This window comes from Mustela nigripes, chromosome 14 (genome assembly GCF_022355385.1).
Source record: "Mustela nigripes isolate SB6536 chromosome 14, MUSNIG.SB6536, whole genome shotgun sequence".
Taxonomy (NCBI): Eukaryota; Metazoa; Chordata; class Mammalia; order Carnivora; family Mustelidae; genus Mustela; species Mustela nigripes.
Window position 1 is genome coordinate 33,768,821 of NC_081570.1, and position 24,621 is coordinate 33,793,441.

At 43.1% G+C, this 24,621-nt stretch overlaps 1 protein-coding gene across 3 annotated transcripts in view; it reads left to right on the plus strand.

The window, feature by feature from the left end:
• The window catches only part of ST3GAL3 (ST3 beta-galactoside alpha-2,3-sialyltransferase 3), a 191,980-nt gene that overhangs the window by 15,253 nt on the left and 152,106 nt on the right, over positions 1-24,621 (plus strand). For 2 of the 3 annotated variants that reach the window (XM_059374449.1, XM_059374451.1), the window contains exon 2: positions 8,645-8,789. The exons of the other annotated variant lie outside the window; for it this stretch is intronic. In XM_059374449.1, coding sequence (XP_059230432.1) covers positions 8,675-8,789 — 115 coding nt within the window. In that variant the 5' untranslated portion in view covers positions 8,645-8,674. The remainder of the gene's footprint in view (positions 1-8,644; positions 8,790-24,621) is intronic. 3 annotated transcript variants of the gene reach the window in all.

Genomic DNA, 24,621 nt, shown 5'->3' on the forward strand with positions numbered 1-24,621 from the left:
GGTCGTGTTGTGGACCGGACCCCTCTGGGGGAGGTGGAGGGCCTGGAGAGAGGTGTGGGAAGAGGTGGGAAGAGATGAGCAGGGGCCAGAGCATGCCCAGCACGCCCAGCCTTACAGGCCCCGTTAAGCGGTTTGGGCCCTTACCCCGAGGATAGCGGGACATTTGCGAAGTTTCAGCCTGGGAGTGAGATAAAGTCACATCGGCTGCTGTGTGGAGAGTGGGAGGCTAATAACCAGGGAGCTGTAGTAGGAGCCCAGCCTGAAGGTTAGAGAGACTTGAAATGGGACAGTGGCAGTGACGTTGGAGGGATGGATGCATTCCAGAAGGATTTCGGAGGTGCAGGTCACAGGGCTCGGTGACTGAGCGTATGTGGAGGTGAGAGCGAGGAGGGTAATGTTGAGGATGACTTCCAGGTCTCTGACAGGAGCCCCTGTGAAGGTGTCGCCTTTCACCTGAGAAAGAGGAAGTTTGGGGCATCTGTGCAACATCTAGATGGTACTGTGGAGTGTCCCTACTCCCTAAATAGACGGACATGGGACTCAGAAGCCGTTATCTGGATGGAAGAGCTCAAGTTTGGGCTGGTCAGCATAATGACAGCAAATTAAATCACAGAAGCGGAGCGAAATTGCTTCGGGGATGTCTGCAGAGTGGAAATGTTAGGACAGCTTCACACAGGACCCTAGGCTTCTCTCCTCATGCAGCATTGCTGTGTGTCCGTACATGCACACAAATCATGCCTTCAGGATGTTATGTTTTGGAATGTGTACAGCTTAGATCGTGTCTGGAATTAGGACATGTAATTAGAAATACAGTAGTTTATTCTTTAAACACACACTTCTCGGGCGCCTGGGTGGCTCAGTGGTTGGGCCGCTGCCTTCGGCTCGGGTCATGATCTCAAGGTCCTGGGATCGAGTCCCGCATCGGGCTCTCTGCTCAGCAGGGAGCCTGCTTCCTCCTCTCTCTCTCTCTGCCTGCCTCTCTGCCTACTTGTGATTTCTCTCTGTCAAATAAATAAATAAAATCTTTAAAAAAAAAAACACACACACACTTCTCAAGGGTTGCTATGTATGGGCGCTGTGCTAGTAGGCGCAGGTGATTCACAGAGCTAAGTTATAGATCATGCTTTCAGGTGGTATACTTCTCCTTTGCAGAGACAGAGGAGTGGGCACGGTGTTTCATAAATACTGTGATGCAGGTAGGCATGGGACGATACAGGAGCAGACATGGAGTATAGGGCTATGAGTAAAGAAAGCTTCCCAAGGGAGGTAAGACATGAACAGAGAAGGTGTGGAGGAAGGGCCCTCCCACTGTGCTGTCCTGTCTCTCTCAGTCTCAGATGCCACAGAAAGGTCAAGGCATTGGAGCATAATCCCGTCCAGTGGGTTTGACAGTTAAGACGTCAGTGGCAAATGTAGTGACCCTCTAGGGCAGGGTATGAGTTTGATCGTCTTAGTGTCCCCCCGTGCTCTGCATAACTCCTAGCACTTAGTGTTTGCTGCGTCAGCTCTGAACAGAAGAGGGACATCTCCTTCCCCAAGATGAATACACGGGAAGGGAATGAGTCTGGATTGCTGCATTCCCTCGACGGCCCAAACGGGCTTACTGCAGTTTTCTTTACCTGTGTGATTTTTTTATGGCTGTGCAGGGAGGCCAAGTGAGCTCCTACAGCCCGAACAATCGTTTAAGTATTAACCTAGTATTAGTGTTTTTATGTTTTATTCTAGTCCTTTTCTTTACTTCTTTTTTACTTGTCTCTTTTCATTTAATAGTGTATCATAACCGTTTCCCCATGTCATTAAAATGTTTTCATAAATTAAATCTTTTTTTTTTTCATAAATTACATCTTAAGTGGCTGCCACATCTCTCATTTGGACTTTATTTGAACATTTGAGCATGTGGTTTATTTCTTTTTCTCTTGAAATAATTTGAAGTAATTACAAAAAAGTTACAAAAATACTACAGAGAATTCCGAAGAGCCTGCGGCTCGTTTATGGCAGAGTCTGTCGATGGCTCCGTCGTCAGGCTCCTCTCCCCTCCTTTGTAATTAAGAAGCATCCGGTGGGCGCATACTTGAAGACTGTACAATACCCCATTTCTCAAAATTCTACCCTTTAACTTGAGCATTCTTCGATGCGTCTTTAGCTGAGTTATTACTGACCTGGTCCCCAAATGGTGACTTTCTGATTACATTATTCCTTCTGGGTTCATCATTTGGCATTCTGCTCTAAGGGAGCATTCTCTCCTCTCCTCATTTATTAGGCTCTTCTTTCGTGGGTTGTAATCTGTTATTAGTGGTCTGAATTGTTCCAGAGCTGACCATTAGGAGCCTCTCCACCGGCTGCTTTTTCCTTCTGACACGGCCTCACCCTCTGAGTCTCTTCTTGCTTCCAGGCACCGCGAAAAAGCCCAGCCTTGGCTTGTTTGTGCCTCCTTTGCCTCGGCCGTGCAATCGGCCATTCTTCCAGGGATTCCCTGGTTCCCATTAGGGGAGAGCCGTATTTAAAAACCAAACTCCAGGTGCCAGATGTGCTCCTTGGAATTGAGGCATGCCTGCTGCTAGGTCCTCGTCGGTGACTGCAGCGAGGGAACATACACAGGTATCACACAAAGGCACACACACTGTCTTTTCTCATATTTTTGTCTCTTTATCTACCAAAACCCATCCACTCACACCCATCCCTTCAACTTGAGTACAACTCCCCACATTTATTCTGGTTTTTCCCTTTTCCTATTTGCAACTCCCGTTTCTGTCATTGAGAAGTCCGGCTCCTGTGTGCCTCAGTACATTTACTTACTCGGTCAATTCCAGTATCGCGGGTTCCCACACCCCCAGGACCCTTCATGATGGCCTGATGCCCCACGCCTCTCTTCATTCCATGTAGGCATGCCTGCCTTGATTGGTGCCTAAGGCTTGATGGCTTTTACATTAGATTATTCAGAAAGGAAGACCGGGAGAGAGCGCATGCCTTTTGGCTGTATCACCCTCCATTCTGTGGGTATATACCTTAGCTTATTCAATCCCTACTGAAGGACTTACTCTCTCATATCACAAATAGTGCTGCAGTGAATAGCCATGTGCACAAGTCATTTTGAATTTTTATCCATATGTCTCTGGGATAGTTTCTTTTTTTAAAAAGAATATTTATTTTAGAGAGAGGGAGAAAGAGAGAGCAAGAGGGAGAGCGAGCAGGGGGAGGGGCAGAGGGGAGGGAGAGAAAGAATCTCAAGCAGACTCTGCGTGGAGCACAGAACCCAGTACAGGGCTCCATCCCAGCACCCTGAGATCATGAACTCAGCCAAAGTCACGAGTAGAACGCTCAACCGATGGGGCCACCCTGGTGCCCTTGGGATAGTTTCTTAAAAGTGAGATTGTTGGTTTAAAGGGCAAAAGCACGTGTGATTTCGTTAGCCATGGCCCAGCCCTTCCCACCACCAGGCCGAGTGAGACCCATTCCCCCTACAGCCTCAAGCTTTTGCCTAACAGCGAGTTTGAAAGTTGATCTCTTTCCGAGTCTTGAGTTGTTCTTTTCCTGGTGTTGAAGGTTTTGACTTATTTGAAGCTCTTACTCAGTTCTTTGTATGCTCTCCACTTTTGGAAATTGGTTTCCTCTTTAGGATCCTCTTTGGAAAAGGATCTGGAAGAGCCTTTTCTGTAATGGAAAAGATAGAAGTTCAGCCTTCTCACTGTGCTGCTTGCTGAATGCATGGGTTAAATCTGTGGACTGACCCATGGTGCTATGTCTGCTGGAGCTTTAGGTCTTGGTCATGACCAGGCAGCTCAGGTTGTCACATCTGCCTTCAGGACAGGAAGGAGGGGGTGGGGCTGGGACCAGCCGCCTGCCTAGAGGAAAGGCTTTCCAACAGGCTGCTTACAGCTTAAATTTGTTACCATTGGAAGCACCAGATGGGATACAGGGTCCTTTATGTTGCTGGAACTGCAAGTCTCTATTTTCTCTTTCAATTTGAAAACTTTCTAATGTTATGTGCATAAATATTAAAATTAAAATTAAAAATAAATACACTAATAAGAAGATTGTGAAGAACACCCCCCCTCCACTTTTCGGAGGTAGCCATTGTCTACAGTTTGGTGCATATTAACTATGGACTGAATATGGAAGCTTAGTTTTCAGTATTCCTGTTGCCCTTGTTTGTGATCAGTATGTGGCCATACGTACACGTTTGTTACTAGTATAGTGTACTAGTATAGACTATACTAGTAGTATACCAGTATAGACTAGACTAGTATATACTACTAGTATAGACTAGATGTTTTTCCCCTGTCAGGACAGACAGCTGTGCCCCATTCTGTCTGGCTGGTACATCATACTTTATACTTGTTCTCCTGCATTCATTGATCACTGCCCACCTTGTGTCCTCTGTGCTGGTGTCTGACCTTGAAGAACGGCATCATCTCTGCTTCCTTGCCTTCTGGCTTCCCGTTGGAATCAGCTGATAAAAGACCCTGAGGGATCAGAGGGCGAGTGCTGAGAGAAGTCAGAGCATTTCTTACTCACCTCCGCCCCTCGCTGGGGCTCCAGGAGCCACTGTGCCCTCCATAGCACCGCTCCTGATGGCCAGCCTCTCCTTTCCAGGGACACCCTTCTGTCTTTTGCTCTGTTGCCTCAGAGGCAGGAGTAGCTTCCTACACGGAGAGTCCTGGGTGCTTCACCACCCCTGGCTGGTTCCTTTAACTCTAATCACATAGCTATAAAAAACCCCATGATTCACTTCCTTTGGTTAATTCCTCTGCGGGTGCCATCTGTTTCCTGCCAGTACCCCCACTGATCTGGATGTCACTGCATAGACGTACCATAATTCATCTGTTTGGTTCCCTATTGAGGGACATTTGAATTTTTTCTCAGTATTTTGTTCTTAATGGGTGTTGCTAATGAACATTCAGGTACACATCTTGTAAAGTATTCGTTGGAATGTTGCTGCCGGAAAAAGTCACCGAAATGGAAACGCCCTGTCGAGGGGCATGACTCTTGTAAATTTCAGTAGCTGTTGTCCAGTTGCTCCTGAACGAGTCCACCAGTTTCCCTTTCTACAATGTGTTGTTTGATTTTTTTTTTTTTAATATTAAAAAATCATAGAGTGGGGCACCTGGGTAGCTCAGTTGGTTAAGTGTCTGCTCAGGTCATGATGTCAGGGTCATTAGGTCAAGTTCCACATCAGGCTCTGCGTTAAGTATGGAATCTGCTTAAGATTCTCTCTCCCCCTCTCCCCCTCTGGCTCATGTGCTCGCTCTCTCTCTCCCTCAAATAAATAAATCCTAAAAAAATTTTAGAGGTAAGGCTTGTGACTTACAACAAATAACTTTAACTTAGAAGGATATAAAGGAAAAGCACTTCCCATTGTTTCATCCTGTTTCCTGGAGTTAACCACATCAGCAGTTAGCTGTGTATCCTGTCGTGGTTTTGTTTTTCTTTATGAAATTTATGTGCTTATCATAGAATAAACTCATGTGTAGATAGATAAGGTAAATTCATTTTTATGTGCGTGTGTGTGTGTATCTCTATCTGTCTCTTCTGAGAGCTCATTTATAGACTCTGCTCTACTGACCTATTTGTCTTTTCCTGCGCCAGTGCCCATCGATCTTAAGAATTACAGCTTTGAGTTGGTTTTGATATCTGGTGAGGCATATCCTCATCTCATTATTTTTTATTTAAAGAAATTTCTGGGCTCTTCTTGGGCATGAAGTCTTCAGATTAACTTTGGATTTAAGTTAAAACACACACACACACAAAACCATAGGTTTTGACGAGTCAGACTGGAGTTACAGAGAACTGACATATTTCCAATATTGAAACTTCTCACTTAGGAGCCTGTTATGTGTCTTCATTTATTCAGGTCTCTTATGTCTGTTCGTAAAAATCTTGCCCGTTTCCTCCTGTTTGTTTTTAGATATTTTATAGATTTTGTTGCCATCAAGAGTGGAGTCCTTCCCCTTACATCTCCTCGGTGTTGCTGGCATAGTTTTTAAGAAGCTGTTGATTTTACCTTCTTTTTTAAAAATTTAAATTCAGTTAGCCAACATATATGACATCATTAGCCCAAGACATAGAGTTGAGTAATTCATCAGTTGCACAGAATACCCAGTGCTCATCACATCATGTGCCCTCCTTGATGCCTGTCAGTAACCCCATCCCTCTACTCCCCACCCCTGCAGCAACCCTCAGTTTGCTTCCTGTAGTTAAGAGTCCCTCATGGTTTGTCGCCCTCTCTGATTTCTTCCCATTTGTTTTCCCACCCTTCCCCTATGTTCCTCTGCACTGTTTCTTATATTCTTCATATGAGTGAAACCAGGTGATAATTGTCTTTCTTCGACTGACCGATTTTGCTCAGCATAATACCTTCCAGGTCCATCCACGTCATTGCAAATGGCAAGGTTTCATTTTTTGATGGCTACATAGTATTTTATTGTATATATGTATCACATCTTCTTTATCCATTCATCTGTTGATGGACATCTGAGCTCTTTCCACAGTTTGGCTCTTGTGGACATTGCTGCTATAAAAATTGGGGTGCAGGTGCACCTTAGGATCATTATATTTGTATCTTTGGGGTACAGTCGCTGGGTCATAGGGTAGCTCTGTTTTTAACCTCTTGAGCCTCCCAGAACCTATGGATTTTTATGGGGCACCTGGTTGGCTTAGCTGGAAGGGCATTTGACTCTTAATCTTGGGGTTGTGAGTTTGAGGCCCATGTGGGGTGTAGATTACTTAAATAAATAAACCTTAAAAAAAAAAAGAAGAAGCTGTTGATTTTTTGTAATTTAATCTTATAATGACCTGTGTATTAGTTCTAAAGTTTTTTTCAGTTGATTCTCTTGGCTTTTCTGGATGGACAGTTAAATCTGCAAATGATAACATTTTATCACTTTATTTATGGTATTTATATGTAATTTCATGTGTTATTTCCTGGCTAAGCTATCTGAGTGAGGTGGGGGTGGGGTGGGGGGTGGTCCTGGGAAGTCTTACCCGTGAATGTTCCATTTCAGGTGAGCATCAGAGAACGTGCCACAAGTGAAACAGTGGTGTGGCGGAGAATGTCCCAGGCAGGCCTCAAGGGGAGAAACAACAGGGGTATGTTCAGTGAGTTGGAAGAAGAAAGGCACAGGACACAGACAAGGCTGGGAGGTGCAAGAGATGGTCATAGGGACATAGTCAGAAGCTGTTAACAGTCTCTAAGGAGCAATGACTTCATTTTAAAGGGATTGAGAATATAGTGAAAGGTGTGTGAGGCAGAATGGCACCCCAAAGATGTCCACACCCGCATCCCTAGAATCCATAAATATGTTCCGTCATGTGGCTGAAGGGGCTTTGCAGATGCAATTAAGGCTACAGACCTGGGGCGGCTCAGTGGGTCAAAGCCTCTGCCTTCCGCTCAGGTCATGATCTCAGGGTCCTGGGATCAAGCCCCGCGTCAGGCTCTCTGCTCATTGGGGAGCCTGCTTCTCCCCCTCTCTCTCTGCCTGCCTGTGATCTCCATCTGTCAAATAAATTAAAAAAAAAAAAAAAGACTACAGACCTTAAAATGGATTCTGGATTCTTCAGGTGGGCGCAACCTAAGCACAGGAGCCTGAGAAGCCAAGAGACGTTTCTTGGACTGGAGGCAGAAGAAAGGTGTGGTTACAAAGGCCAGCAGAGAGATTCCGAGTGAGAGGGACCTAACCTGCTGTGGCTGCAGGGGGCCACGTGGAGAACAGGAGACTGTGTGATGATCAGGAGCAGGGAGCTGGGGACCTTGGCCCTGCAGCTGCAGGGAATTGCCTTCAGCCAGCAGCTGGAAGGCAAATGAGCTTGGAGGTGGCTTCATCCTCTCAACCCTTCAGAATCTGGAGTGGAGCCTGGCTGTATGGCCGGGTCTGTCTGGACCACCCCAGTTTATACCTGTAGTCCCAGTGTAACGATTAACCATACCCCATTTCCATCTCAAAACTTGAAGAAGATGAAGAGCTCTACGCAACGCCCCCCCCCCCCCCCCGCTCTATGCTGCCCCCTTGGCTTTGGCTCTTGGGAGACCCCATGCAGAGAACCCTGCATGAGCCCCACCGGAGCTGGACTTCGGATCGCCAGAACTCTGAGCCTCCGAGTCTATGGTTCTCTGTTTCAGCCACAGTGGAACACCGACACAGAGGGGTTTGAGCAGGAGAGCAATGTCTGATTTTGAGTTATTAACGGATCCATCCTACTTCTGTGTGGAAAGTGGATTTGGAAAGAGTACGGTGTGGAGGCGGGGAGCTTTCCTCTAGGACTGCAGTGGTGGTGTGGACTAGGGTAGTGATGGGGGGCAGGGGCTGTGACTGGGACTGACTTGGCGGTTTGGGATGGCCAGAATTTGGTCATTGATTGGATGCCGGGGATGAGGGAGAGGAGGGATGCAGGGATGATTGCTGATTTCTGCCTTGGGTGCTGAGTGACTGGTGGCGCTGTTTCTTGAGACCAGGACTAGCAGGTCGGAGGATGCCACGTGGGGAGCTCCATGGTAACTTCAGGTGGCTCTTCATTGTGGCCATTCTCCCATACGCACTTATTTTAAGGTAGAGTGTATCACCAAGGTGATTGCTTTATCCTTGAATACCTAAATCGGTTTATTTTTTATTTATTTTTTATTTTTTTATTTTTATTTTTTATTTTTTAGGTCATGTAGGAAATCGTAAATCATGTGAAGATGGGACTCTTGGTATTTGTGCGCAATCTGCTGCTAGCCCTCTGCCTTTTTCTGGTACTGGGATTTTTGTATTATTCTGCGTGGAAGCTCCATTTACTCCAGTGGGAGGACTCCAGTAAGTATGGCCGCTCCAGCCCGCCCCCCCGGGAGAAGCCGGGCCCAGAGCGCTCCCTGGGCACCCAGGGGCTGGGGCTGCGGGTCTCACAGATTCTTCAGAGACAGACAGTGAGAGGAAGCCACGCCCTCCTGCCTGGTGGGGCCTCAGACCTTACCTGCCATTTCCATTGCCGTAGGTTGATGTTTTTCAAAAACTGCATGCCATGGCGTATCCTTTTATGATTGCGGTAAAAACACGCTGTTCTGCCATAAAACCCCAGACCCTACCAGTAAGTCTAGTTTTTTGAAGGCTGTTCTTTTAAATGACTGCGGTGTCTTGCCAACACCCATGTGTCTTCACTGCCTTCGGGGTGGGGATTGAAGTCAGTCCTCTCCTGCCCTGAAAACAAGTCACCTCTACCTCTTCCTTTGAATTTTCATTTTTAAATTGAATATTGGCTTTGCTTTATTGCCCCTGAAGAAATTTTGCTTACCTAATTATTTTGCCCTTCCTGGCCCTGAACTTGTACCCGAGTGGAAAAAAACGGCTTTTCCTCCCACCTCCCCGTATCTCCTAATCCCTTTCCCTGGCTTGTACCTTCGGCGGCTGGGCTGCACAGTGTTTCCCACCTAGCCGTCTGCTTAACTCTGACTCGGTTTCGATTCACCCCAGTGCGGCCTGTGGTTTGGTTTTAGGCTCGAGGTTGAAGGGCTCACTTTGGGCCGCATTGACCTTTGCATGTTCTCTTCTTGGAGGTAGCTTGAAGTGTCCCACAGTGGTCATAAGTAGTTTGCCTTTTGGTTCTTTTTGTCTGATGGCCGTCTGAGCCTGGATCTTGATTCCTAGTGAATGTGATTTCTCTAAGATCGTTTTGTTTTTACAAACATCAACTGGATACCAGTGTAGAATTCACTCAAGAGTAGAGCTGGTCTCGGGGTGCCTGGGTGGCTCAGTGGGTTAAGCCTCTGCCTTCAGCTCAGGTCATGATCCCAGTGGGATCGATCTCCACATCAGGCTCTCTGCTCGGCAGGGAGCCTGCTTCCCCCTCCCCTCTGCCTGCCTCTCTGCCTACTTGTGATCTCTGTCAAATAAATAAATAAAATCTTAAAAAAAAAAAAAAAAAGAGTAGAGTCAGTCTCTAGGTGTGAGGTTAAATCTGTTAGAATGAATTGGAAGAGGCCGCTGGCAACTGGCCTGCTAGTGTATTGAGACCTTAGTATGGGAACCATTCCAATGAAGTAGTTCACTTATTTCTTACCTGGCCCAAACTCCTGAAGTAGTTTCAAGCCAATTTTTTAAAATGTAGTGTTTATCTTTAATTTCTTGATTTATATTTGATGTTTAAGTGGTTCTTACATGCATAGCTTATAATTTTAAATAATTGCTTTGGGTTTCCAAAGTTTATTTAAATTTCTCTCATCCAGCTTATTTTTAAAATCAAGGAGACTACCCAGAATAAAGTGTTTTGTGTTGTAGGGGCCTGTTCAGCCAGAGCAGTCCCACCCCAGTTGAACCGCCATTTTGTTATAAAACTTAAATTGACTTTGCCCACCGCCCCAGGGGAACTTACTTAAAAACAAGTCCCTAAACGAGTGCCAGGTAACAAAGTCCAAGTACAAGGGTGGGTCATGCCAGGTGGAGGTATTCAATTGGTGGGGGGTGCATACTGTTTCCTAGCTACCAAGGAGTATGGGCCCCTGCCCTTTGGGAACCTTTTGGCTCCAATCCTAAAGGTGTGATAGGCTGGTTCAAATGTCTACTAGGGTAAATTGTAATTCAGTTGGTCACCTAGCATGACTGTGCAGCTTTCTCTGTGTGTTACAATTTCATTAGCCACCTGTGTATGGCCAGGCCCAACCACGTGGCCCTTGCTCTATTAAAGTTAGTCCGAAAAGCAGGGAGGGGTTGTCCTCTCTGTAAGGGTGGCCTCCACCGGTCAGTTTGACGGTGGTGGTTTGATTCCTGATGCTTGGCGCGAAATAAAGCTTTGCTTGACTTTTGCTTTGTATCAGTCTCGCTCCTTTAATCATGGACCCATTATTGGGGTACCCAATTTGGGGGGGACCCAACAGTGTCAGGGCTGTACAAAATTCTGTGGTGAAAGGCACTGTGTATATCCATAATGGATGGATTCAGCTATATCTGTAAAATAGATGGGAACAGATTCAAGGAATGGAGGTCTCCTTTTCTCTTGAGAACTACTGACCTGTAGACAACATACCTAAGAATTAGATAATATTTTCCCAGAGAAGTTGAGAAGGACATTAACTTTATGGAAAGACTATTGGTTTTAGGCTAGACAACTTAGAAATCTAAGTTAATTTACTTCTCGGGGCTCAGTCGGTTAAGCATCTGCCTTCCAGTAGGGTCATGACCTTCAGGTCCTGGGATCGAGTCCCACATCAGGCTCCCTACTCAGCTGTGAGCCTGCCTGTTCCTCTCCCTTTCCCTCTGCTTTTCCCCCCTCCTCTGCTCTTTCTCCCCTCTCAAGTAAATAACTAAACTTTTAAAAAAATTTGCTTCTCTAAACACGTGGAGATGCTGTTATCCCTGTTTTCCAGCTGAGTAAACAGAAGTATTGAATTGATTTACCTAAGTTGTACAGCTAATTATTAGAGCTGGAATTGAATCCTGATTTATCTTTATTTTAAAAAAAAAAATTTTTTTTAAGATTATTTATGTATTTGAGAGAGAGAGAGAGAGCACACATTCACAAGCAGGGAGCAGAGGCAGGAGGGAGAAGCAGGCCTCCTGCTGAGCAGGGAGCCTGACAGGGGCTGGATCCCAGAACTCTGGGCGGGCTCTTAACTGACTGAGCCCTCTAGCTGCCCCCAGTCTTTTAAAAAATTTTTAAGGGATTTTATTTATTTATTCTAGAGAGAGAGTGTGTGTACAGGAGCAAGTGGGGAGAGACCGAAGGAGAGGGAGACAGAATCTTGAGCAGAGCTCAAGAGCAGGGCACAGAACCCTACACGGGGCTCGATCTCACAACCTTGAGATTATGACCCGAGCCAGATCAAGAGTCTGTCAAGAGTTGGACGCTTAACTGAGTGAGCCACCCAGGCCTCCCCTGATCTGTCTTTAAAAAACCTATGTCCATTGTATTATTGAAAAGTACAGTAAGTACAAAGACTAAGGATAGGATTGAATTCTGTATTCTGATTGGTAAGAAGAGAGGAGAGGGATTCTGAAGAAAGGGTAGAGAACATCAGGAGGGTGGTGGAAAAAGAAAAAGGAGGGAGTAAGGGGAAGGGAAAGAAAGAAAGTGCTCCAGAAGTCGGTTGTGTGAGGCAAGAGATGAGGTGGTGCTGTCTGTCACAGGCTTGCTCTGTTAGTTTAAGAATAGCTTTGTGCTTTCCTGTGAGTGAATTATCAGCTGACTAACCACTATTTGCATCTTTTGTTATTCCGATTTCCAAGCCTTTCAGATACTTGGCTTTGAATAGGTTGTTTTAGGCAGACTTACTGGAGCATATTGTTTTCTGTGCTGTCACATCAGAGGGCAGGGTACTGTGACTAAGTGTGATGGCTAACCAAGGCCCAGAAGGGGCAAAGTCCGCTGGAGGGAGCTCCCGAAGGTCGGGAGATGACTGTGGGGGAGGGAGGGTTAGGCTGTGGTTGATACCGGTGCTGCGGCTAATGATGAGAACAGTGGCTTAGTGATGAGGTCTCTGTCCATCCTGTCATGAGAACGTCACATTCCCAGTTCCAATCGATCCTCCCGTAGATCGGTCATTGCTCTCCTGTCTTACTGACGTAGACGCTCAGGCTTCATCAGAGAGGCTCAGTGAGAGTCTGTGTGTCTTCCATGTGTGGGCATTTACAAGTTTGAAATATAAATGTCTTTAGCATTATGTTTCCTGCATTTTTATACTTTTTGTGACTTACCAAGATGATGTACTGGAATTCCTTCATAACGCGGTGGTAGGGGGGAGGGGTTCTAGAGATTTCTGTTATTAAATTACTAACTTAATAAGTAGTATATTCTTATTACGGGCCATATGCTGCTCTGCGTAAATGGGGTGTAAGATGCATAGGCCTTTATGCTCGTGGCCTGTAACACGAGAAAGAACTCAAACAGCTCTCACATGTTGCATTCTGAAAGAGACGTCTGTATGAAATGCCCTTTTGGAGCATAGAATCCCTTCCAGATGGAAAATATCATGATTTCATTAATCCCAAGACATACTGTGGCAGGATACAAACTGCTTTGTTTTGAGCTGCTTAGAGCTGTGCGTGGTCAAGTCTTGGTCAGATTGCTAGGACTTGGGTCAGATGCTTAACCTGAAAGACTTTAAGTGTAAGATTGGTGTAGTTACCAACTTGTTTTTAAATCTATTTTTTTTATTAAATTTTATTTTATTTATGGAGCCCAGTGCGGGGCCCAACCTCAAGACCCTGGGATTGAGATCAGGAGAGGAACACTCAACTGACTGAGCCACCCAGGCACCCCCCCCCCCCCAAGTGTTTTTAAAAGTTCTGTAGCTTGGGGTGCTTGGGTGGTTCAGTTGGTAGAGAGCACGTGATTCTTCATCGCAGGGTCATGAGTTCAAGCCCCGTGTTGGGCATGGAGCCTACTTCAGACAAACAGACAAAACAACACTGAGATACCACCAGATATCTATGAGAATGGTTAAAATTCAGAGCACTGATAACACCAACTGCTGGTGAGGATGTGGAGCAGCGGGTCTCTCATTCATTGCTGATGGGAGTGCAGAATGGTACAGTGATTTTGGAAAACAGTTTGGCGGTTTCTTATAATACTAAAGATACTCTAACTCTGTGATCTGGTCACATTCTGTGGTATTTACCCAAAGGAGTTGAAAGCTTATGTTCACACAGAAACCCTGCCTACAGATGTTTATAGCAGCTTTATTCCTAACTGCCAAAACTTGGAAGCAACCAAGATGTCCTTCAGTAGTTGAATGAACTGTGGTAGATCCAGACAGTGGAGTATTGTCAAGCGCTAAAAAGAAATAAACTATCAAGTTATGAAAAGACACGCAAGAGCCTTAAATGCATGTTTCTTTCTTTTTAAAGATTGTATTTATTTCCTTGAGAGAGCAAGACACAGATAGAGATCAAGAGCACAAGTGGGGAGGAGAAGGAGAAGCAGGCTCTGCGTGGAGCAGGGAGCCCGATGCAGGGCTCGATCCCTGGACCCTGGGACCATGACCTGAGCCAAGGCAAACGTTCAACCAACTGAGCCACCCTTGCGCCCCCTGAAATGCACATTTCTAAGTGAAAGAAGCCAATCTGAAAATGCTGTATACTGTGTGATTCCAGCTTTATGACATTTCTGGAAAAGGCAAAACTAGGGAGATGATTAAAGGATTAGTGGTTGCCAAGGTTGGAAGTGAGGGAAGTGACATGCACACAGGGCGTAGAACATTTTTAGGGTGGCACATCTTGATGGTATCATAACATGAATAGGTTTTTGTACTTTTGTTCAAACACAGAGACTATGTAACATGAAGCATAAATCCTTACATCAACTGTGGCCTTTCAGTGTAGGTTCATGGCTTTTGAGAGTATACCACTCTGATGAGGGATATTGATGATGGGGGAGGATATTCATGTATGGGGGCCGGAGATACATGGGGCGTCTCTGTACTTGCCCCTCAATTTGCTGTGAACCTAGTTCTGCTCTAAAAATGAGAAAAAAGTACTGTAGAATTATCATACATATGGGTGTGCATGTATACACACACACATATATAGTATGATAGAAATATATATGTACATGTATTTAACTTAATGGACAAATCAACACAGTCTTGGGAGGAATGGGTGTACTTCAGTTTCATCATCTCCAAAATGGAGACAAAATACTGACATTTCTCTTGGCTCTGATGCTTTATTCAGGTCAGGCCTTGGAGAGTTGTATCAGTAGACCTGATACTTACGGTCTGTTTCATGGACACTTTACATACTTTATTATTTTTATCTATTCATATTTCATAAATTAAAGTGGATATTTTATAGGAACAGGATTAATTTCTTATGAGACCTTTAAAAATTCATACTACCACGTTTATCAGTATAGCAGCTCCCTCTGTGTTCTTGCCTGTATTTACAAAAAGATCATAACTGAGAGATTATAAAATATGCATTATTGATCTGATTACTGTGGAGAATGCCATCTGGTGAGTAAGTTGGAGTTCGGATCTGATATTGGGAGAAGGGTAGATTAAGTTTAGCTTATAGACATAGGAAATTATATTAACTCTCAGTTTTCCATCTTAAAAATGAAAGGGAGGCTGACATTTTTAGCCTGTAGCTTAGGGTGACCCTGTGCTGCTTGTAATAATGGCAACTGATATTAGGCCAGCCCTTTCTCCATAGTTGTCCCACAGGACAGAATAAGTGAAGCAACTCTTGTCAAGCAGTAGGCAGTAGAAAATTTCAGTCTTTAAGAAAAGGAAAACTCGTGAGGTGAGCTCCACAGTTCTCTTGGGGGCAGGGAGGAGGCAGTTTCCCAGCCCTGTTCAGAGAGCTGGGATCGAAACAGACTGCAGTGCTCAGAGCATAGGGCAGCTAAAGTGCTTAGAGTCCTTGACATGGGTCGTCACTGAACAGGGGCAGGGTCCTGAAAAGCTGGGGTCGAGGGCAGTTCCCATGAGTCTGTAGCTGAGGACTGGGCTGGATGTGAACAGGGCAAAGCCACTGAATTTAACCACATCCGCAGGATGGGAGTAGAGGTCAAGCAGTGTTGTGGGTAACCGAAGTGTCAGGGACTTTGAAGTGCCAGCCTGGCCAGGGTGGAGAAGGCTTGTCAGGCCTGAAGCCCAGGCCTTCAGAATAAAGATCCCACTCTAGAGTAAAATCTACTCAAGACTCACCCTAACAAGACAAAAACCAAACCTTACCAATGCAGGGTCCCACCAAGTTAGAGAAGGCGAAAATGCCCTGGATTTCCTCAGATCCACGCTAAACATTGCATAGAATCATGCCTACACAGATTCAAGGTCAGGCAGTATACAAATCGATGCTCTTCAGTGTTTGTATGTTTACACGTGTCCATCCCACTGTTCAGTGTTCAGTTAAAGGTTACTAGACAAACAGACACACAGGAAATTGTGATCCATAGTCAAGAGAAAAAAAAAGGTCAGTAGATGAGATAACTCAAATATTGGACTTAGGAAAGTAGCTATTACAAATAATTTAAAGAATTGCAGAAAAAGACAGTGAACAGTAAGTAGTCCCAGCAGAGAAATCAAAACTATTTTAAAGAAAAAAAATTGTAGTACTGAAAAGTACAGGAAGAGAAAATGAAGTTTTCACTTAACAGTAGTTGGAATATAACAGAGGTCAGCACACTTGAAAAGAGGGCAATAGAAATGATCCAGTCTGGGGGCGCCTGGGTGGCTCAGTGGGTTAAAGCCTCTGCCTTCGGCTCAGGTCATGATCTCAGGGTCCTGGGATCGAGCCCCACATCAGGCTCTCTGCTCAGCGGGGAGCCTGCTTCTTTCTCTCTCTCTGCCTACTTGTGATCTGTGTCTGTCAAATAAATAAATAAATAAATAATCCTAAAAAAAATAAAAAAAAGAAAAAGAAATGATCCAGTCTGAAACACAGAAAGAAAAAACTATGGAAGACAAATGAACAATGAACAGCCTCAGGGACCTATGGCACAATATAAAATTGTCTAGTATGTGTGTGTATGGGACAGAAAAAAATTTGAAGACATAATGGCTGAAAACTTCCTAAGTTTGGTGAAAAACACTGGATTATAGATGTAAGAAGTTCAGCAAACTTTAAGGATAAATATTGGGAAAATCTAGGTGTATCATAATCAAACATCTGAAATCTAAAGTGAATATCTTGAAAATGGAGAAAAAGAAACATTCTGATGGGGGTAAGAAATCCCACTTGACCCATGCAATGAGGGATCTTTAAAGAAAACAAAACAAAATAAATAAAACAAATAAATAAATAAAACTAAATAAAATAAAAACAAAACAAAATAAAAAAACCACACACCTGTTGTCTCAGAATTCTTTATTGGTTAAAAATATCTTTCAAAAATGTGGATGAGGGGCGCCTGGATGGCTCAGCTGGTTGGCTCAGGTCATGATTCCAGGGTCCTGGAATGGAACCCCATATCCCTCACTCGCTGTGTCTCTCTATCAAATAGATAGAATCCTTTTTTTTTTTTTTAAAGATTTTATTTATTTATTTGACACAGAGAGATCACAAGTAGGCAGAGGCAGGCAGAGAGAGAGAAAGGGAAGCAGGCTCCTTGCTGAGCAGAGAGCCTGATGCAGGGCTCCTCCAATTACCCTGAGACCATGGCCTGAGCCCAAGGCAGAGGCTTAACCCATTGAGCCACCCAGGCGCCCCTATAGGTAGAATCTTTAAAGAAAAAAAAAAAAAGAGGATGAAATGAAGACCTTTTTTCAAACAAAGAAAAGTTAAGAGAATTTGCTGCTAGCAGAATGGCATTACCAAAAAAAAAAAAGAAAAGAAAAATACTAACAGATATCCTTTGGGACACCAGGACGTGAGACCAGGTGAAAACTTGAATCTATAGGAAAAAATGAAGATCACGGAAAATGGTAAAAATAATGGGTAATATAAAAGACTCTTTTTCATTTTTTCTTATAATTTGCTTAAAAGACAATTGCTTAAAGCAAAGGTAATAGCCAGATGGAATGAGGTTTAGAGTATGTGTAGAAGTAAGATGTGATAAAACTTACCCAAGGAATGGGCAGAGGGATCAAAATACGGGGAAAAAACAACAGGAACAACCCCTGTCCCCCGCCAAATATGTATCTGAGAAGCCAAAGAAGAAATAAAAAGCACTAGAAAAATATCCAGTTAACCCCAAAGAGAGTGAGAAAACAGCAATAGAAAGAGCCCCAAACGGAAGAGTGAAAGGGAAGACAAATAGTAATAAGACTGCTGACTTGTTCCGCACTGTATGGGCGATTGCGTTTACACATGAATGGATTAAAGCTCCCACTAGAGGCAGATATGGTCAGAGTAGTTAACAAAGCATGATGTATGTCCCAACCGGAGAGACCTAGTTTTCGGGGCCTCTGGCTGGCGCAGTTGGTTGAGCATCCAACTCTTGGTTTCAGCTCGGGTTGTGATCTTGGGGTGGTGGGAATGGACCCGGCATTGCTGGGCGCCGAGTTGGCTTGGGTTTTTCTCTCCCTCTCCACCACTCCGACCCCATGCTCATAAATAAATAAATCTTAAAAAAATAAAACAGGTTCAGATTTAAAGGATGGAAAATATATAAACAGTAAGCATAGGAAAGCTGGCCTAGCTATATTAATTTCAGCACGTACCTTAAGAAAGAACATTGTAAGAGATTGCAGAGGGTCATTACATAATGATAAAAGGAGCTATTTACTAGGAAGACATACATAAAAATGGATGTACCTAATCAGAGAGCATCAAACTTCATTAAGCAAAAACTGTTAAGACTAAAAGGGAGAAAGGAACAAATCCACCATCATGTTCAAATATATTAATATCCTTCTCTCAGTAATTAATAAAACGAGTCAAAAGTCTCTAAGGATATAGAAGATCTAAGCAACTCAAAGCACTACCTTTACCTAATTGACATTTATAGAACACTTTACCCGGTAATAGCAGAGTACACATTCATTCCAGGTGTTTACAGAATGCTCATTGAGTTTTTTGTGCCTTCGAGGACATCGTAGGCAAAGTTAATGTGCAGATAATATGCTGGGAGACAATTCCAATATTTATTAACTATACTGGAATTAAAAAAAAAAAAAACTTGCTAGGGTTTATATTTAGAATACACAAGGAATCCCTGCAAATCAAGAACAAGGCAGCATTCCCGGTAGAAAATGGGCAAAGAGGGATTCCTGAGTGGCTCAGTTGGTTAAGTCACCAACTCTTGATTTTAGTTCAGGTTGTGATTTGGGGCTGTGAGGTTGAGCTCCCCGTCCAGCTCCGTGCTTAGCGTGGAGTCTTGTTCCTTTCCCTCTGCTCCTCCCCCTGCTCTCTCTCGCTCTCTTTCCTGCTTTCATAAATAAATAAATAAATAAAATCTTTGAAAAAAGGAAAATGGGCAAAGAATTAGAACAAAGAATTTACAGAATAAAAAGCCCGTAGGCTAAGCATAGGAATAGATATTCAAACTCTGGGCTATAACAAATACTAAAAATCAAAAGAAGATACTACTTTATACTTCTTAGACTGACCCAAAAAAATGCTGGATAATGGCCAGTGTTGGCAGGAATGTTAGAATATAGTAACCAGTGGGGCGCCTGCTTGGCTCAGTCGTTGAGTGGCTGCCTTTGGCTCAGGTCATGATCCCAGGCTCCTGAGATTGAACCTCTCGCATTGGGTTCCCTGCTTGGCAGGAAGCCTGCTTCTCCCTCTCCCACTTCACCTGCTCGTGTTCTCTCTCTTGCTGTCTCTCTGGCCAAAAAAATTTAAATATATAAAAAAAAATTTTTTTTTAAATCTAAAAAAAAAATAGAATATAATAGCCAGTATTCTTTGCTGGGGGGAAGGTAGAGTAGCAAAGCCATTCTGGAACATGGTCTTGTAATAACTAATCAACTGAAGTATACACACATCTTTTAGCTGGTAAGTCCGCTCCTTTATATATATATTCCATGGCACTTATCAGATACATGCATTGTCTGTGTGCCCAGGAAGCCCAGTGAGCTTCCATCCTAGGGGTAGGGGTGAGAAAGGCAAAAAGTAGGGTGTTTATATCATGAATCCATGTTTATATCATGAAACAATGTGCCACTGTTAGAAGTAACAGATCATATATACTTGAAACAACATGGATGGAACTTTAAAAACATAGTTTAAGTAAAAAATGAAACAATAACAATGCCACTTTTTATAAATTAAGAAAGCAGGGCGCCTGGGTGGCTCAGTGGGTTAAGCCGCTGCCTTCGGCTCAGGTCATGATCTCAGGGTCCTGGGATCGAGTCCCGCATCGGACTCTCTGCTCAGCAGAGAGTCTGCTGCCTCCTCTCTCTCTCTCTGCCTGCCTCTCTGCCTACTTGTGATCTTTCTCTGTCAAATAAATAAATAAATAAATCTAAAAAATACAGAGATTTCTCAGGATACAAAAAACATGAGCCATAAAATTAAAATTTGATTAATTAATCTTAAAAATTAAAAATGTTTGCCTAAAATGTTTTGCCACCACTAAGAAAATGAAAAGGCAAGCCACAGAATGGGAAGGAGCATTTAATACTTGTACATATAATATTCAGTTTTAACATATTCAGTACATGATATGTTTATACCTAAAATATATTAAAAAGTTCTTATAAGTTAATAAGGTGAACAGCTTAATCAAAATGGGTAAAAGATTTGAAGAGACACTACACAAAAGAAGATGATAGAATGGCCAATAAACACATGAAGACATTCCCAAATTGTTACTCAGCATAGAAATACAAATTAAAACCACAGTGAGATAACATTAGATACCAATTAGAATGACTCAGGTTTTAAAAAAAGATGGCAAAGTGTTAGCGAGATTATGAACTACAGTGGTATCTCGTTCTGCTGTTGTGAATGTGAAATGGTGCTACCACTTCGGAAACCAGTTTGGCAGTCTCTTAAAAAGTTACCCATACGCCTGCCAAAAGGACAGTTATTGCACTCTTCAGTATTTACCTAAGAAAATTAAAAGATGTGAGCACATAAACACCTGTACAAGAATGCTCAAAGCAGGTTTATTCCCAGGAGCTCCAAAATGGAAGCCAACCTTAATGTCTCTCAAGTGGTGAGTGGATAAACAAAATGTGTTATATTCACACAGTGAAGTACAATTTAGCAATGAAAAGGAAAAAAACTTGATCCATGCAACATCATGGATGAATGTCAGACTCATTACTCTGAGCAGAAGAAATCAGAGAAGACTACATGTTATATGGTTCCATTTATATAAAATACAAAGTAGGGGCGTCTGGGTGGCCTAGTGGGTTAAAGCCTCTGCCTGGGGCGCCTGGGTGGCTCAGTGGGTTAAAGCCTCTGCCTCCGGCTCAGGTCATGATCTCAGGGTCCTGGGATCAAGCCCCGCACTGGGCTCTCTGCTCAGCGGGGAGCCTGCTTCTTCCTCTCTCTCTGCCTGCCTCTCTGCCTGCTTGTGATCTCTGTCTGTCAAATAAATAAATAAAATCTTTTTTTAAAAAATCTATATAAAATACAAAGTAATTATTAGTAATTAAAAGCCGATTGTTGGTTACCTTGGGTGAAATGTGAAGGGGAGGGGTGGATTGCAGAAGGGACGGGAATTTTTTGAGATTGATGTGTCTTGATCTGTGTCTTGATTTATGACAGTGGTTTTGTGAGTGTATACAGTTGTCAGTACTCTTCACAGTTGTATACGTTCAATTGAAACAGTTTATATAAGTTATTCCTGTTAAGAAGAGTTGTAAGAAAAAGTTGTAGGAAAAAGTAAATGCTTATCAAACATACACATAGTAAACAAACATAAGCAAATATATGTATTAACAATAGAGTAGTTGCCTCTCTAGGAGGAAGGAAATAGGGAAAAAAGGGAAATAAAATTTGACTTGATTTGTATTATTTTCCATAGTGTTCCTTGCAATTCCCTCAGTGTGGCTAGATAATTGTTTCTATATGCCTATATATTCTGTGACAGGAGGACAGGCTCTCTGAGTGAGGGAAAGGAGACCCTCTAGGGAGCAGAACAGCCAGTATATACACTAAAACCCACAAACATTGCTGTGTGAGAATTGAAAGAATACTGAAATAAAGACCACTTGTTCATGGCGCAGGAGGCACGATGCTAAGATCCTGAATCTCCCCAGTTTGTTTTAAGCTTCAACACATTTCCAATAAAAATTCCAGAAGATTTGGTGGGCTATTTTTAAATTCATTTTTTGGTAGAAATTGCTAGCTCACTGTAAGGTTTATATGGAAACACAGAATTTAAAATAGTCAAAACAGCTTTTATAAAAAATAGCAGGGACGCCCAGCTGGCTCAGTCAGTGGACCATGCGACTCTTGATCTCAGGGCTATGAGTTGAAGCCCCACAGTGGGTGTAAAGCTTACTTAAAAGCGAATATTAGAAAAAAGTAACTAAGTTGGAAGATTTATATATACTAACTGCTTTCAAAACTTATATAAAGCTACATGATCAATATAGAGTGGTACTGGAATTACAGTGGACATATAGATCAATGGAACAGAAAGCAGTCCAGTAAGAGACCCATACATATATGGCCAATGGAATTTTTTTTTTTAAAGATTTTATTTATTTGTTTGACAGTGAGCACAAGCAGGGGGAGCTGCAGGCAGAGGGAGAGGGAGAGGCAGGTTCCCCGCTGAGCAGGAGCTCAATGTAGGGCTTGATCTTGGGACCCCAGGATCATGACCTGAGCTGAAGGCAGATACTTAACCAACTGATACACCCAGGAGCCCCTGGAATTTTTTTTTAATTAAAAAAATATTTTGAGGGGCGCCTGGGTGGCTTAGTGGGTGAAAGCCTCTTCCTTCAGTGCGGGTCATGATCCCAGGGTCCTCTGCTCAGCAGGGAGCCTGCTTCCCTTCCTCTTTCTCTGCCTGCTGCTCTGCCTACTTGTGATCTCTGTCAAATAAATAAATAAATAATCTTTTTTTTTTTTTAAAGATTTTATTTATTTATTTGAGAGAGAGAGTGAGAGAGAACATGAGCAAGGAGAAGGTCAGAGAGAGAAGCAGACTCCCCGTGGAACTGGGAGCCCTATGCGGGACTCGATCCCGGGACTCCGGGATCATGACCTGAGCCGAAGGCAGTCGTCCAACCAACTGAGCCACCCAGGCGTCCCAATAAATAAAAAATCTTAAAAAATATTTTTAATTTGGGCATAGTTGACACACAATGTTACATTAGTTTCAGGTGTACAGCTTAGTGATTTGACAAGTTTATACCTTATGCTATGTTCACCACATTTGTCCTGCTGTGTTGCTATAACAGAGTCATTAACTATGTTCCTTATGCCGTGCCTCTTATTTCTGTGACTTATTCATTCAGCAGCCAGTTGTTTTTTTTTTTTTTTAAAGACCTTATTTATTTATTTGACAGAGAGAGATCACAAGTAGGCAGAGAACCAGGCAGAGAGAGAGGTGGAGGCAGGCTCCTTGGTAAGCAGAGAGCCCGATTCGGGGCTCGATCCCAGGACCCTGGGATCATGACCTGAGCTGAAGGCAGAGGCTAACTCACTGAGCCACCCAGGCGCCCCAGCCAGTTGATTTTTGATAAAGGTGCCAAGGCAGTTCAGTAGAAAAAATACAATCTTTTCAATAAATGGTAGCAAACAAATAAACCTTGACTCATCATACACAAGATTAACTTGAAATGTATTATATATCTAAATGAAAGTGCTAAAACTGTAAAACTCATAGAACAAAATATAGGGGAGAATCTTAGTAACCTTGAGTTTGCTAAAGATTTTTTTAAGGGTTGATTGATTTGAGAGAGAGAGAAAGAGAGAGAGCATGAGCAGGGGGAGGGGCAGAGGAAGAGGATATCCAAGCAGACTCCCACTGAGCTCAGAGCCTCACACAGGGCCGGATACAGTGACCCGGAGACCATGACCTGAGCTGAAATGAAGAGTTGGACGCTCACCCAGTGGAGCCACCCAGATGCCTCGGATTTGCTAATGATTTCTTAAGGAGGGTAAAGAAAGCATGAAAAAAAATTTAATCAATTAGATTTCATCAAAGGTTAAAAATTTTGCTTTTCAAAAGACATTTTTGTAAGATTTTTAAAAAAGATTTTATTTATTTATTTGAGAGAAAGAGATCGGGAAGCGGCAGAGGGAGAAGGACAGAAGAACCTCCAGCAGACTTCCCACTGAGCACAGAACCCAAGATGGGGCTTGATCCCAGGATCCTGTAGTCATGACATGGGCTGAAATCAAGAGTTGCTCACTTAACCAGCTGAGCCACCCAGGCACTCCGCAAATGGGATTTTTAAAAATACGGTATAATGAATATGAAAACATTGGAAGTTCTGTATAACTCCATGAATTAATTTTCGTGTCAAAAGCCCACAAAGCCCATAGTTGTAATGTTCACAAATCACGCATGGCAAAATTTTTGCTCTAAGTGTGAGATAGACCAGTGGATGTTTTGTTTGTTTTAATTTTTTTTCAAGATTTTATTTATTCGTTTGAGAGAGAGACAGAGTGAGCACAAGGGTGGAGAGGGAAGCAGGAGAGGGAGAAGCAGACTTCCCACTGAGCTGGGAACCCAACATGGGGCTCAGTCCTAGGACCTGGAGATCATGGCCTGAGCGGAAGGCAGATACTTAACCTTCTGAGCCACCCAGGAGCCCCAGACCCATGTATGTTAATGTAATAAAGTACAAAAATGTTTCCTGATAGGGTTTCAGATTCCATATTGCCAGTAACCTTTAAGAAATGACTACTTTTTTTTTTTTTGAAATGACTACTTTTTGAGTGGAATATCCATAACCATCTGAAATACCTCTCCCTCTTCTTTTTTATTTTCTTTAACCTCTCCTTCATCCAGTTCTATTATCTGTGAGAGGCCAAAATTTTTTCATATATTTAAAGCAATGTCTCACAACAGACTGAATGTGGAAACCGAGGAGAATCCACACTTCTTTTATAAAGTTGTAAATTAAAGACGTTTGTGCACATGTGGGAACAGTGTCAATCAACTTCCTACTAATTTTTTTTGGAGAAGTTTTTTTTTCCTCATAAAATTGTATTGTTTATGGTAATATTTAATGATCTTAGTATAAGCAATTTTAATTAAACATTTATTTTTAATTTCTAACATTAACTGTTAGCCCACACATATAAACCCTTTTTGGAGTTCTCAGTAAGTTTCGAGGCTGTAAAACAGTCCCGATACCAG